The 16,324-nt window shown below is 40.1% G+C and overlaps 1 protein-coding gene across 6 annotated transcripts in view; it reads right to left on the bottom strand.

The window, feature by feature from the left end:
* Positions 1–774: 774 nt before the first annotated feature.
* LOC118781773 (transcriptional enhancer factor TEF-1) overlaps positions 775–16,324 on the bottom strand; it is a 62,901-nt gene continuing 47,351 nt past the window's right edge. Inside the window, exons 4-14 of one of the 6 annotated variants that reach the window (XM_036534823.1) lie at positions 15,805–15,869; positions 14,020–14,235; positions 9,854–9,865; positions 8,618–8,752; positions 8,280–8,326; positions 7,948–8,009; positions 7,554–7,678; positions 6,069–6,242; positions 2,147–2,287; positions 1,728–1,880; positions 775–967 (exon numbers count right to left, since the gene is read on the bottom strand). In XM_036534823.1, coding sequence (XP_036390716.1) covers positions 854–967; positions 1,728–1,880; positions 2,147–2,287; positions 6,069–6,242; positions 7,554–7,678; positions 7,948–8,009; positions 8,280–8,326; positions 8,618–8,752; positions 9,854–9,865; positions 14,020–14,235; positions 15,805–15,869 — 1,244 coding nt within the window. In that variant the 3' untranslated portion in view covers positions 775–853. The remainder of the gene's footprint in view (positions 968–1,727; positions 1,881–2,146; positions 2,288–6,068; positions 6,243–7,553; positions 7,679–7,947; positions 8,010–8,279; positions 8,327–8,617; positions 8,753–9,853; positions 9,866–14,019; positions 14,236–15,804; positions 15,870–16,324) is intronic. The other 5 variants (XM_036534824.1, XM_036534828.1, XM_036534827.1 and 2 more) reach the window with 5 other exon arrangements.

Here is a 16,324-nt window from a genome sequence, read left to right as displayed (position 1 = left end):
CGGACGAAAAACATTTGCAGCTCAGGAGAATTTAAAGGGGTGAAGTCTACGGCTTTTTTATTGCAATGTAAGAAGTGTCCTGGCCGAAGGCCAGACCATGGCTGATATATGCATGCGTAGTATTACTACAGTGCACTCATTCTGCTGTAAGTCGCTGACTCAAAATGATGTGGCACATCTCAGTGAGGCGGAGTTTCTGAATTCCCTGAATGCTACAAATGTTTTGCTCCTGTAGTGTCCTTGCAGTAATGATAGCCACAATCTTTCGTCTTCTAAATAGTTTTCATTTGTAAATGTAGTTACCAAAAGTGATATATTTCAAAACTTTTCTTTGGAAAACATACATATGTGTGTACATGTATACACACAAACATTCACACACAGACACATACAAGCATCCATACTTAATATGTAGTTTACATAACCCACAAAAAAAGGCTACTGTCTTTGTTATTTTTTTCTTAACGGACCATACAGGACAAAAACAGAAAAGAGGAGAAAAAAATGAAGCTTGTTGACCAAATGCAACCAAACTGACCGATAATTCTGTCTCATGTTAAGCACTGCCACATTACATGTACTTCGTCCCACAGACAGACATTGACTAGTCATCCATTTAAATGAAGAACTGTTTACGTATCAAAACAACACAACTGTACCGTAATTCACAGCTGCAGTCATACACATACACATAAAGAAAGACAAAAAGAATAATAATTATTATTAATAATAATAATAATAATAATAATAGGCTTCACCCAAATGTGACCAAAAAGCAGTCTGAGTCTGATTTGAATTAGAGGCACTGCCACTTGTATTGAGGTTCTCAGTCTATGTGAAAGGAGCTTCTCTCTCATTCCTTCACCAGCCGGTAGATGTGGTGCTGGGCGCCATGCTCGCTGTTGGACACCTCGAAAACACAGGCCATGCACAGCAGCGTTTCCTGTGTTTCTCTGTTCGTCACCACCTGGAAGGCAGAAGCATATGTGTGGTCATCACGATCTCACCAATTCTGAGCTATATATCACATCTCCTTTATGAGGTTACCCTAAACTACACCTGGAACACCAGATATCTCTGAGGGGTGGACCTGAAGACTGGAAAGCACTATGCACAATCTTGCATCTACATGCTTCTAGTTACTGTTCTGCTCACCAAAGTCTGAGGCTGAAACAGCCATCCATTTGGAAGTGCTCAGATATGATTTATAGGTATTACACTGTAGTGTCATTTATGGTAATTTTTTCCCACCAGTCACAGGTCAGAGGGTTTTTGTTGTGAAAAATGGTCCATCTGCTTTGCGTTTTGTTTGGATGCTTCCTTCATCAGTACTCCTACAATAGCATTTCATTAAGAGGTTAAAGGGAAAAGAAGTGGGTCTACAATAACATCCTAGTGCACAATGGTGCTTTAAGCCCCCCTTGCATCCATCCAACAGGCACCCTGCTGTTGTCCTACTGCACCGTCTTGTGGTCGTAATGGGGTGGTGTACACCTTCCTATAGTGACCTCACAAAGGGCACCCTACTGACAGAAATGTGGAAGATTCTAGGGCTGGTGCATCCTATGTGTCCCTTATCTGGGGCGGGCAAAGCCCTCACTGTTCAGGTTCACCTACACCTCAGCTTCTCACTACAAGGCTTCGGCTTTGGCCAAACCCTCACAATTGCTACAGCAGAAGGGATTTTTTAGCAAATGCTGTCAACCTTGGCAGACAGCTGAGCTTACCAACAGAATGGTGAAGTTCTCCAGGACGCTGTTCATCATGTACTTCTCGGGCAGGTGCTTGAGTTTGTGGATGAAGTTGATCATGTACTCGCACATGGGCGACCGGCTTATCCTGTACACAAAGCGTCCATTCTCAAACCGTGCATACTCCGTCTGTAGGGGTTTCAAAACAAAACCAAAGCAACCCCACTCATTACAAGCTCTGAATAGACACCCACAGAACCCACTTAATATAACTTAATTAAAGGCAGTACTGGCATCAGAATCTGTTAAAAATACAGATTACACCAGTAAAAATATTGTAGATGAAATGCTGACCGAGGCTTTCTTAGATTTCAGATTAACAAGTGAATACATAACTGATTTATCTAAAATGGCTGACAAGGCATAGAACACTTCAGGAGTGTGTTAGCACTGACCTCCACCTTCTCCACCACCTGCTTGCCGAAGGAGCAAACCTTTGTGGAGCAGGTGATGGTCATGTTCTCCGAGCTCTCGTACTGGCTGGTCACCCCGTAGAACGCCCCTGCGTCATCCTGAATGTTGCAGTTCAGGTCCGCCTGAAGGCCCACAACAACCAGACTAACATGAGCACCAACATTACTATGTACAGCTTACACAGAGCATGACAAGGGCAAACATTACTCAACATCACTTGACTTCACACAGATACTTTCACATCCAATTTAAATCAGCTATTGCCAAAATATCCTTCTTTGTTCCAATTTTGAGTGTTTTAATCCAATAGGAAACCTTGAACCCCTGAACAAATGTATGTTCAGACTATTGTTTGAATATGCATTTTGTGTTACAGCATGCATATTTGTGAAGTCACAAACATGAATTCTAATTCACTAATGTGTATGCAGACAATAATGCCCTCTAGTGGGGCTCTGAAAACTTGGCAAGTCATGTTCTTCATATATCTTCAGTACACTCCAATGCACTAAAATTAACCCAGACCTTTATTTTACTGTGAAGGAGTAGCCCTTCACCTCACCCCCAACAGGTTAAATGTTTAATGTTAATTGTTTAATTGGTTAAATTGAGGATCCTCATTGTCTATATTCCATCTTGTAAAATAAGTGCTTCAAATCAATCAATTACAACTGAAACAGGTTACATGTTTGTCTTTAATGATTGTTTAATTGTGGTATTAATTATGTCTTTGTCTTTAAGACCCAGTTAATTGGTCACACCAGCTTAGACTGATTAAATACAGGTGTGTGGCCAGAGGGAGGGGAGATTGCTGCAAGCCATTTTGCTGTGCTGGAGGTTTTAGACTGGTTCTCCTGTGTTTGTGAGTTTTTTTTAATAAATTATTGTGTTTTTTGTAAAGTTTTACTCCTTCTGCTAATTTATGTGCAGAGCATCGGCCAGCTCTGTAACATTAACTGACATTTTTTTCTATAACTAAACAAGATGTAAGATACACCGCAGTTATCTCTGTACCACATCCTTGTCACACGCCTCCACTGTGCATCTCTGATGCAAGACAGCATTATAGTCTCTGCTCTGTGATTCAGGTATCTTTTGGTTCTTAAAAGAATATTTCTCAATTTCTTGCTGTTTGGTTCCCCACCCCTCAGGTATTCTACTAATTAAAATCACTGCAATATGATAAAGGCTCCTCATTATGCTCTTTGCATGTCTTGGCTGAGTAAACATAACCACCTAGCAGCGCGATGTCGTAAAGGTGAAGTTCAATGACATGTTATTGAAAGACTGATGAAGTGGACCTCCCAACAATAGGCAGCACCCAGGCTGAGAACACAGTGTTCATTACCACCAGAAAAAGGAGCACATACCCTCCTTCTGCATTTCCCTACTTCACAAAGGCACACAGCTATATTTAGGGATAATATTCAAGGGGACATCATTGTGTGGATGCCACGTTTCATTTGAAATTTAGATTGCGCAGTCCTTCAAAAGAATTTGAAAAAGGCTTGCTGAGGCCACCTTGAGCCCCACTTTGTTGGGCACAGCTAGTTAGCATTTTGCATGGCATAAACTAGGCTTAATGCGCAAACACCTATTAAGAGTGTGTAAGGGAAGGGTCACTTCATTGTCTTCAAATATTAAAGTGAATTAGTGCCTCCCTTTGATCATATGTTCTCCAGTTTCACCAAGCAGAATAAAGCATGTGTTTTCACAGACACATACAGGACTACAGTACTCTTTCTTCACTATATTGTGAACAGTGGGCTCATCTCTAGATTTGTATACAATGGTGTTTGGAAGTAGCACATATTTTATGTACAGTACAAAAGACTTTACATGAATACATATTAATAGCATATCCACTCTAGAAGGTGCTTGGATTTGACATGAGTATCAGTTTTAATTAACCTAAGATTGACACTGTCTTTTACATGATGTGTTTTTAATCACCAGCATTTTGTCATTTTGCTTTCAGTAATAGACAAAACACTGAAGATGCTAATGGAATATTGCTTTTCTACAGCACCTGAATAACATGTGATAATGATTTTTTACTGCCTACCTGAACAAGGGGTATATCGATCATTTCACAAGTTTAAATTACAGTCACTGAACTCCTGGTTTCACCAAAAGTTAAAAACAAAAAAAAAAAGCATCCATATGTAATGATACACAGCTCCTCAGTGATTAAAATCCAAATAACTATTAAGGGCTTCAGGCAAAGCTAATAGCAGTAGTGTAAACACTGGAAGCTTGAAAGGGAGAGAAATGTGAATTTCCCTCAACAGAGAGCAACGGGCGATCCCCCTGTATCCCACAATCCCTAGCACCTGCCAGACAGCAGGCAGGTGTTCAAACAAAGGCTGAACACTGCATGAGCGGCACTGCTCTAAAAGTAGTGAGGCTCGGATAAAACTGACTGCACACATCCACAACATCCACTTAAAGAAACCAGCATTCATACTTAAATGATGTACCACACAAACGCATACAATCCTTAAATGGTGCCCACTCTGCCTTTACATGAAACACAGATATACACAAACACATATGTACAAGCACACACTCACTCATGCACTTTGGAACAGTTATCTTTCAGAACAGCCATGCCACTGATCAGTACACACAGTATTTGTCTACAAAACTACAGCATTAACCAACTATTGATCCTTACATTCCCATATAAGCAGGAGCTTGCGACAAGTTAATACATTTTCAGAAAGAGAAACTAGTAGTATTTGGTTAGATGTGGTGAGCCAGTGGTGGCTGGTGAGCTGGAAACAGGGGAAGCGCAAACACTACCTTTAAATCTATCATTACTTTCAACCTGTTCCCCTTTATCCTCCTTGATTAAAAATAAAACAAATAATTCACAGAATAATCAACATCAATCACATAATTAGAATAAATGACTATGCTAGCGAAACACCACAGATTGACTGAAATTTGTGTGCCATTGCAAAAGCTACAGCATGAGATTGTTTAACTAACAAGGATGGCAATTTGAATAATTAAGTGGCAAGTAATCCCAAAGCTTTCTCTTAAATGTTTCACATTATACCTTTCTTGTGTTACAAAATTCAAATTACAAAACGGAGATAAATTTAGTTAAATCGATTAAAATTATTGAGAATAAACTTTTAGATTAGGTTGAGTGCAATGAACAATAACGTTTAGAACACAGACCTCACAAAAGCTGTGATGTGTCATGAGCATGTAACGTAATTTAAATTGATAAATGCCATCCTTGTTAATTAAACAATCACATGTTGTGTAGCTTTTGCAAGCACACAAACTACTAAACTAAATCTGCGCCATTTCGCGAGCATAATCATTTACTCTATTTAAGCGATTGGGTTAGATTATTCTGTGAATTATTTTTTTTTTGCTATTCAAGGAGGATAAAGGGGAACAGGTTGAAAGTAATGATAGATTTAAAGGTAATTTTTAGGCTTCCCCTGTTTCCAGCTCACCAGCCACCACTGCAGTAAGCAAACAGCTTTACAATATTGACTGGAAATGCCTAACTAACGTTGCACAAAATATAATCAATGGGTTTATTTTTTGCCAAACAACCCCTGATAAAGTTTAAACAGCCCACCTTCTACATTACAGCCACCTCTACATTAGATACATCTCTATATTACAGACCCCTCTACATTACAGACCCACCTTCTACATTATAGACACACCTCTACAATCCAGACCCATCTCTACATTGAAAACCCACTTCTACATTACAGGCCACATACACACATGTATGTACACACACACACACACACACACACACACACACACACACACACACACACACACACACAAACACAAACACACACACACACACACAGTGAGTGTTAAGCCTTCTGTGCAGCGCCAGAGTGCCTGTAATGTGAAACTCACCCAGAACTTGACAAGGAAGAAGGAATTCTGCGGGCCTTTGCCAAACAGCTCCTTCAGCCCACCTTTCTTTTCGGGGAATTTGTCATAAATCTGACGAATGTCCACCGACTCTAGCAACGCGTCGTTGTAGGAGTGATTCGTCTGTCCGATGTGCACAAAGAGATGCTTGTTGTACTGGAGAAGAGGAAACAGCTTTAGAGCCCACACTCATTCAAGCTTTTTTCCTGCATGCTGCTGCTTATTTTGATATTTCTAAAAGTGAATTCAAAATGCTTATAACAAATAACTCCTTTTGAAGATAGGGACAGTGACCACGAGCAAAATGTGTTGCACTAGTGTGTGCTGATGCATGTTTTGCACCTGTCTGTTCTAAAGTAAACAGTACCTTCAACAATAAAAGGGTTTTATTTTATGTGACTGATGTGTTCCCTCAAAGGTATTAGCGCGGAGGGCCAGCAGTGTAGTGGGTTGAACATCTGAAACCCTGAAAGGGACAGCACTGTTGTATCTCTGACCAAGATGAAGTACGTAGTCTGAATTGCTTCAGTAAATATCCAGCAAACAAACAATGTAGTGTAAGACCACTGAGTATTCTTCAAATGTAGGCTGCATACAGCGTGCCTCCCTGCCAGTGGAAAGTAATTCTGAGAAGATCTAAACAATTCTGAGAACTCATGCTGGGACTTCTGAGAATATGGCATTTATCAGTCTTTATTATGAGGGTTTCCAACTCAATGCTGCCCTTTAGTTTTTGTGCACAGGCACAGGATTAGCCCTCAGGGAGCACAACCATTTCAAACATTCTGGCTATTGTAAAGTAAATGGCTTATATCGTGCAATATCAAAGAAATGCTTAAGTATCACTTAGGAAATCAGTGGGGAATGCTGTATGTCCAATAAAGGACAATAAAAGCATGAGCTCAGGCTTGTTGATCCATGACTCTTCTTGTATGGCCTGTCTTTGCATATGTGAAAGACTGGGGATGATACTGATGTAGGTAGAGGTGGCTGATACTAATGTAGTTATCTCAAAACCTAAGAAATACCACAATTTAACTTTCAGATCACCTAAAATTGCTTGGTTTTGCAGGAGCTACTCGTCTTTGCATTCAATGCCTATGTGTCAACATTACTGTAGCTTGGAACAAATTTAAAATGTGTAAAAATGTTGCGTCATTTTAATGGTAACCTGCCCTTGAAAGCTTAGACTTGACCATTTGGTAATTTCATTCATTTCATCTACCAGAATTATGTGATTTAGGAATATCTGGAAAACTCCGTGTTAGACCTCCCGCTGTAGCTGAAACCCAGTGAAGGGCTGAATCACTATTCTGTACCTCAGTCAGATACTATAGGTATTACACTGGAGCCAGACTTAGCTCCAGATGTTACAATAGTGCTGCATGCAATGCTTATGTACTGTGGTAAGCAGCTATTCAGGCCTGCCTTTTGGGTCAAAGATGCCCTGTGGAGTGAGGTACTCACAGAGTCCGGGTCCCGCTGCTGCTCCAGGAAGGCAGAGAACTCCACCAGCCTCAGTTTGGATGTCCCAATGGAGCGTCCCTGCCAGGCTGGGACAGTGGGTGCTGGAGCTGTCGGGGGCTCATACCCTGGGGACCCAAAGCCCCCCCCCCCCCATTAGCACTCAACCCACTCCATCACCCTGCCATTCACTGCCTTTCAGCTAAATTCTGCCACTTAGTCCCTGGAGTTTTCCCACAGAAAGCAAACATCAAATCATCAACAGCACTAGGACACACATTTAAGAAAAGTTAAAAGATATTATGTGGCACAGGTAGACGGTCCAAACATAAAGATACATGTAGATGATCTTCAGTTTGAATTTTACCATAAACAGTTCAATTCAGATGACTCTTACCTGAAATGGGTGTTGTGACTGTGGGCTGGATGGGATAGGCTTGTTGGGCAAAAGGCTTAATGCTACACAACGGAAAAGAACATTAGAACTATGCAGTGGTCTTGAAGGTCTACAGCACAACAGACTGAGGACATTACTGGCAACATGCAGCAAGCAACAAACAAAGCCGCACTGAGAATTCATTTTTGGATCCCTCCCATCTCAGTCTTTGGTAAATGCCGTAAAGGCTCCTCTGACACTGATCTGACACAATGATACAATGAGGGAAATGGAACTGTAGGTCAAGGTAGGACAGGACATTCCAAACAGAATGTTTGGAGAATTGTACTTACTCTTGAGATGATCCAGGCTGGCCTGTGGATATCATACCCTGCCAAAACTAGAGAACAGATAAATAAATGGGCAACCAAAACAATCCCACCCAAACATACATACTGTTGTTATTTTTCAACTGGGTTCAACAAGAGTTTTTCAAAGGATACCTCAAAAATAACCATACCAGAGTGACAGAAGGGCCTTTGGTTGCTACATGTTTATCTTTACTACCATTTGTTTGCTCCATACACTTATCAGATGTGGCCAGCCTTCTGGACCTTTGCTGTGTGAAATGGGATTTGGGCAGGGTGTCGGTGTGGTGGCCTGGGCGGGCTGATAGCAGTGGGCCTCTTACCCCAGCTGCTCCAGGGAAGGCAGGCCGTGGGATGCCTGGCAGGCCCAGCTTGTTGTGGATGGCGGTGGCTGAGACGATCTGGGCCGACGACATGGAGGCCATACTCTGTAGGGCTTTGTCCTTCACGGTTTGATCCTTCAACAGCATTCACAAAGGGCTTTAGCACTCACAGAAAGACTTGAGAGTGGCGGCATAAAACCAACAACAACAGCAGCAGCAGAGACTCATACAAAGAGGCCTTCCACAGTCAAAGCTCAAGCAAGTGAAAAGAGAAGGTGGCATCACCTCAGCCATTAATGCCTTTGCTTCTGAAAGGAACGTGCCATTAGGTGCACAGAACTGAATTCCTGTATATGCATTACTGGTCCAATATGCACTGCTGTTGTACAGAATAAGTCCTGAAGCTGATGAAATAAAAAAAATACTGTTGTAGCATGTTATAAGCCATAAAAACTCATTCTTTCCCCAGACATGCATTTTCAATTTCCAGAAAAAAAAAGATCTCCAATGTCTGACAAAGTATTGTTAGCCATACACAGGGATTGTCACATACAAGTTGGAAGGACACATGCTGAAGTAAAGAATCTCTACAAGGCACTCGGCACACTGCTGATGCCATTTCAATTGTTCACTCTAACAGTACACATAAGTACAAAGACTCATATGTGTTTGTCAATCTGTCAGACACATTGACTTGGTTTTTCATTTTAAACTTTTAAAAAATTGAAAACGTTCTCTAAAGTACTCTAAAGTCTTATGTAACGTTTGTGTAAACTCTACTAATCCAAGATTGCTGCTGTAATGAGTAAAAATTGCTACATAGTGATAAGCCTTCTTTTAGGGAAGGGGGGCCTTGGCCTTCCTTTTGAAACATTTCATTTGATACAACAGCACAAAGAAACCGTGCAGAGTTTCTCCTTCCAGCACGGAGCAGAGCAAGCAGCAAGTCTTAAAGGTTTCATAGACATTTAGGTGGAATGTCAATGCTATGAACAGCAGCTGTTATGTAGCTGCAGACGTGTGGGTGGGCATATAAACAGGCAAATGCTGGAGATGAGCATGCTGGCAAGAGCTGTGCATTGAGGTTGAGCGGTGTGGAGCCCGCTGGTGTGGGCCCCAACACATGGCAGAGGTTCAGAAGCGGAGGGTGACAGGCTAGGAGAAGAGATACTGAACGTCTAGCCTACAGGAGGGCCAAAGCACAGCCAAGCCATAAAGACTGGGAATTATACTTACCATGCTTGTAACCTGAATGCAAACAAACAAGATTGATTGTAATTTTGCAGTCCTTAGCCCTGGGGCCACACATGCTACAAGTCAACATGATGCACACACTTCAAAAAATGAGAATGTTTCCTGAAACAGACTGACATTTGAGCTGGTGGCTGCTCTCCCTCCTCGTAACATGGGCATTACGTAAGTCCACATATGTCTGTACCCAGAACATTTTGCAAACCACCCATAAGGAAAATTTCCACTCCATGAATGTAGGTCAAGATGTTTAATCAAGGAAATGCACCAAATAGCTGATTTAAGTTCATTGTAAGCAAATCTAGTCAAGGGCACTTGTCACTTTTCCTTTTTTCCAAACAGTTGAAGGAACAATTGAATTCACTGGAAAATGGTAATAGTTCTGAATTAAATATTGGAATCCAAGCATGTCAACAGTTTGGGTGAGCTAATGCATTGTAAAAAAAGGAGCCAGCAATATGCTCATTTTTGTCATCTGCATCAGGAGACAACTGATATAACCATAGCACCAAAAATGCTGCCCATTTGTTTTGGTTTTCAAAAATCCTGTTATAGAAAGCTTGCAAATATTTCTGGTATTAGAGTATCTGACCATATTCCAACAAAGATGTCAGTCTGTGGGAATAATTTGCAACCAGATTTAATTTAGTGGAACACTACAACTGCAAGTATAAAATTGATGACAGTTATTTAAAGGGCTGTAGTACAAAATGGTACCAAGGGCTGGGCGATATGGACAAAAAATCATATCTCGGTACTTTTAGGCTGAATGGCGATACACAATATATATCTCGCTATTTTCTACGAAGTGGGCTAAATGTTCAGTTGTAAGTCAAAGCCACATGTGAGATGTCACAAGCACTTTTTTTTAAAACAGACTGTGATCAAAATAAAATGCAAAGACAGGGTTTCCTTCCCTGTTGGAAATATACAGCTGCAAAACATATAAGTGAAAAATTATATAAAATAAATAGTCTATATTAAATAAAAATAGGCCTATCGCTGAGAATGCCCCTTCAGTTGTTTTCAACAACAATAACACACTGATTAAAATAGAGTACAATTACAGGTTTTCCTCTCCTTAACAAAACACACAGCTGTGCAAATAACAATAAAAATGTAAACAGAACAAAAATATCAACAGGCCTACCCTGTTTGAAAATATACAGCTGCACAATATATCAACATATAAATGAAAAAATATATAAAATAAATAGCCTATATTAAATAAAAATAGGTTTATGTTGGTAGCATTTTCTGATAAGCTATTTCAGACTATCGAAATTTGCTACCTGTAGGTTTCTGTTGGTAACACTTTCTGATAAGGTAATTCAGACTATATTCAGAACATTCTATAGTCATATCCTGGTAGTCTTTACTGATAAGGTTAGAATATCAAAATATGCTACTTAAGTTTTATGTTGGTATTGATTATTGTTGATGGACAAACTAGACTACAAATTTACATGTCAGCATGTAAACTAGACTGTCGAAATACATAGTTTATGTGATGGATAAATTGTAAGTAGGCTTTGCCTATTATTAAAATTTACTTGACAGCATTCTTGAAATTGCTTTTGGATGAATTAATGAAAACAATATTGTAATTAGCTTAGAACCATTTTCTGATAAGGTAAAAAAGAATTACCAACCTTTTTTGGCTTCTAAGGTTGCAGTAGTATTTCCTGACAGAGTAGCAAATATCTATAGATATGACTAACGCTACGGTAGGACATCGCGATAAGGTAGGACAAATCGACAGAACAGCGGGTTTGCGTGCAGATGCAGAGGGAGAGTGGGGGCAGGGTTGCATGGAAAGTGTGGGAGAGGAGAAATGCAAACACTGGCATGGCTTTACAGAAGAAACGAGTTATGTAACGCAACATCAAACTATATTGATATAAACGGTATTTTCTCATCCTATATCTCATTTGAAAATATATTGATATACCTTAAAAAGTTGATATACCGCCCAGCCCTACCAACAACCTTCTCAAATTTGCAGATTCATCTTGAAATATATTGTGTTCTACATTTTGTAAGTGATTATTTCATATGTAATACAAAATATCCAATTATTTGAAGATGAAAAATAAATTACATCGCTGATTCACTGGGCCTGATTGTATTTTGAAAACTGGTTGGAACTTAAAAATATAATAGCAGTGCACTCTCATTGGTATGAGTTCAAAGCACATAAGTGCATGATGCTTTCATCCACTTCATTAGTAACTCCACTTATGTATTGAAAAATTCCATTGGCATTGTCTGGATATCTTGTCTCACATTGCTTGATATCATTGTGGGCTTCCTTTCAAAGTACCGCATGTGAAGAAAGGGTTAAATCTTTTTAATTACCAGTAGTGGCATTTAAGGTAACAAATTATAGGCAGTTATTTAGCATATTATGTACAACTCACTGTACATAGCAAGAAATTCTCCTCATAAGACAAAGTCACCACATAGTTATGGTTACTGACACATTTAATTATTGTTGCCATTTTCAAGAATAAAATACTCTTGGTTTATCAAGCTCTCCGAAGTTCAGACAGCAATTGGTGTTTTATAAGCTGTTTAAGATCATCAGATACTCATCCAGAGTAGGGCCTCCACAGTCATTTCACTGAGCACACAGCAGATATGAGATAAGGGACCAGATTTACCACAGTGCTCTCTGTAAATGGAGGGCCTTAGCTTAAACTTCTCTCCATCCCTGATTGGCTGTGAATGAATGAGGTCAGACAGTCGCAAGTATTTAAGATGGCTGACTGACACATGGAGTTGCCAATGTTCCATTTACCACTAATATCAGGCACAGCCAAATGATGAGAAGTCAGTGGTCTGTCAGAATAAACTGACATACAGTATGTGGAGACATATGCCATTGGAAGGAGCTGTCATTGAAGAGAAGAGAAGAAAGAGAAACCTAAAGTGTGACCCTTACAAAATGTCTCATAGAAGACTTTTTTGTAAGGGGACACATTTGGTAAAGAGTAGTGTGCTTAACATTTACACTTTTTTCAAGATCTATTTCATGTTTGACTTTGTGAAACTGTGAATTTCCACATTTCCACAATTTCCATCTGTCATTAATGCAGCCTAAGGAATTCAACTGATAGCCACTGAGTTACTGAATAGAAGTAAAAAGAGATGACAGGACACAGTGTGAGCATGAGAGATGCTGCAGCCTTGTGTCTTTCATTGTTCTGACACATTCTATGCACAGAGAGGGAAGAAAGACTGTGTTAAAACAATAGCAAAAGAGCACTGTAATAGTATTATTGTCTAACAGCCTGAATGTGAATCCTTTTTAATATAGCCCAGCAGGTGGACCCTGTGTCTGACAACAGGATATAAGCACTGGCCTTTGACCTATGACTTCTGAACTCCAGCTCTCAGCCACTCACCAACAGCCAATGCATCCTGCCAGCATGCAGCCCCATTTACACAAAACCACATACACTCCTGTGGTGCTGTGAAGCTTGTTGCTATAATCTGTTTCAGGACAGCAAGCCAACAAGAAATGAAAGTAGGGCATTCTACAAAGTAAACAAGTGTCATTTATTTTGAGCATTTTTAAATAATCTATATTATTATTATCAATATTTGTACACCAGCAAATATTGAGTTTATTCGATCCTTTTTATTTGATTGTCTTATGTGAAAATATACCTCAAATAAAAAACACATATAAAAGGACTGTTCATACAAGCATACAGACCTACTTGCAGCAAACAATTGAGATGATCTGTAATATTTTCTAACCTCTTTCTCCAGAGGATATTACATTTCACATCCATATTACTTTTTGTAGCCGGTGTTCTCTTCACATTTGCTTTAAGAATCAGTTTGAACAATGGACTGTGTTCACAGAAGATCTTGAGAGATTGATTAGGGATCGCTCACATTCAGCTCCAAGCAAATGCACTTGTTTGTCAAAAAGAGAAGGGAAGCACAAATACAAACTCCCATCCAAATGCTGGGAGGAGCTCAGCGATGAGAAGGGGTTGGTAGTAGAATGCTAAGCAGACTGTCACATGCAAGGAATCTAGGTTACGGGAATGGCAGACCCAGGCATTCACTGTGTCACCATGGGAAACAGGAAGTGAGACGCATAGCAACCACAAGCCCAAAAGCAGAGAAGCGCATACCTTTAGCTTGGAATGAAACTCTCGAGATTTCCTTCTGGCAAGAACCTGAATGTGACTAGACACCTGCGGGGTAGGGGGAGGGAGGAAAACAAAGGAACAGCCTGTAACCATGGCGATGAAAAGCCCCCCGCGACCGGGCAAAGCCAGACCTACCTTGATGGCCGCTTGGATTTCTCGAACTTTCTTTCTTGCTAAGACCTGTATGTGACTAGACACCTCCATTTTTTAAATGTGTGAAAGAAAACAAAATAAAAACAAAACAAGAAGAAAAAAAACAAGAAAACCAAAATATAGAAAGAATTACATATCAGTTTGTTTAGAACACTTCAGGGAATTGGTGGTGTCTTCAGCCAGCTGAGCTAGTAGAACACAGAGCATTCCCAGCCACGCACCCAGCTCTCAGCAATGCAAGCAGCATCTTGTTCATCTTCATCACTTAAGTGAGGTGATTAAGGACAACGCGGGCTCCCTCACCACATAAACTTGGCACAGACGCAAGCATCTGTGTGTGGAATGAGAATAGGCGAGTCTAGTATTCTTTGGGGAGGGGACAGGCAGAAATGCTCTCTGAGCATTCATATGGATTTTACTTACCGCTGAAATAATCAGTGGCCTAAATTGTGGGATAATATGTGACAATGCATGTTAATATCAATGTGGGGGACAATGGAGGAAGCTTAAATCCCATACTGTGAGGGTGGACTGCTTCTCATTCATACCCCTCTTTCATTGCTTTAATCAGACCGGTGGCACAGAGTACGCTATGCAGAGGAAACACCTGAGAGTGCTGCATTATTAGATTATATCACATATGTAAACATACTTGATGTGAAAGCAGGACTAGCGACTCAGGTAAACTGGGCTTTTATAACTACTGTGGCCGAAATACTTCACCAAAATCAGGGTCTTGTTGAACATAGCTATATAATAATAACGAACAATTACAACAGAATGTAAGTAGTTAATAAATGATAAGAATGGAAAAAAGAACTGTTTTCATACTGAACAATTAGTGAACTAGCTAGCTAGCTAACATCTAATTCTAGTTACTACGAACTAGCTAGCAACCATATTGGCTAAGGAGGTGGTATACAGCCATTTCAGTTTGCTGACGAAAAGTCTCAAAAATTGTTTAACTTTACAAAAAGAATTATCTACAGAATTTATAAAATAATAAAATTTCTTATGTAAAAGTGCAAACCCTTTTACAAAGGCAGTTGGCAGAATTGTATGTACTCAATTTATGTGACCTGACCTTCACTGCATACAGACCCTAGGTAGTTTTATTTTCATTTTCACACGTCTTTGTGCATTCAGGGAGCTTTATAGCTATGCAATGGGCTGTATATGAGTGTGTGCATGTGTGAGTAACACAGGTTAGATGGTCTGACAACTGTGCAAAGCATGGTGCAGAAGCTTAGCCAGGACCCCAGCAAGCGGCACATACAGATACGCTCTCTCTACAGTACCTCACACAGCCTGGCCACCTCCCCCTAATGGCACTACCACCAGGCCTCCTTGCTCTGGCAGCATCAGATAAGTACATTTATGCCCCATTTCACTAAAGGCACCACAGTCAGGCCATGCCAGCCGACCCCACCCACGGTGCAGGTTTAGTCACTTAGGTGATGACAAAACCTCCAATGAGTTCATGGGCTTGGGGACGTGACCTTGTGGGCCAGAGGTGATTGCTAGCAGTCAGCTCAGGTGGAGTACGGGTATACAGTGTGGCCCCATCACCCCTCCTCATTAACGCATGCACTCATTCCAGTCAGTCCCTCTCACCTGTTTCCTTGTCCTTGTCTTTCCTGTCCGCAGCTTGATGTATCTGGCTATCAATTCATTTCGACCTTTAAAAAGAGGGGAAAAAATCTTACCAAAGAATGAAACATTGAAGGATCACAGTCACACATTTATAAATGTTTCAGAATTGGTTAATTCTGTTCAACACAAAGAGCAAAACATTTTTAAAACCACAATGTTTTTTTAGTCATTTAAAAATAATGTAAGGCCAGGGTATGTATTTTCCCACTTCCATGAGGACTCAATGAGTGCATTTAAATTACATTTACATATGAAGACATATACATTTCAACAAACACAAAACTACATTTAAATATAAATGCAACAAGTGCTACTGGCATTACAAAGGCATTTGTATGCAAGCAGAATCTCATTTATTTCAAATTTACAAATAGATCCTCAAATTCCTACTGGTAAAGAAAAGAACTGAAACAGAAATTTGTTAATTTAACACCAGTAGTATTCTCACTAGATTATAATTAAACCATAGCTTTGTAGTCAT

This window comes from Megalops cyprinoides, chromosome 8, assembly GCF_013368585.1.
Source record: "Megalops cyprinoides isolate fMegCyp1 chromosome 8, fMegCyp1.pri, whole genome shotgun sequence".
NCBI lineage: Eukaryota > Metazoa > Chordata > Actinopteri > Elopiformes > Megalopidae > Megalops > Megalops cyprinoides.
The sequence above is the reverse complement of the archived record's forward strand: the minus strand, read 5'-3'. Positions and strand labels throughout refer to the sequence as shown.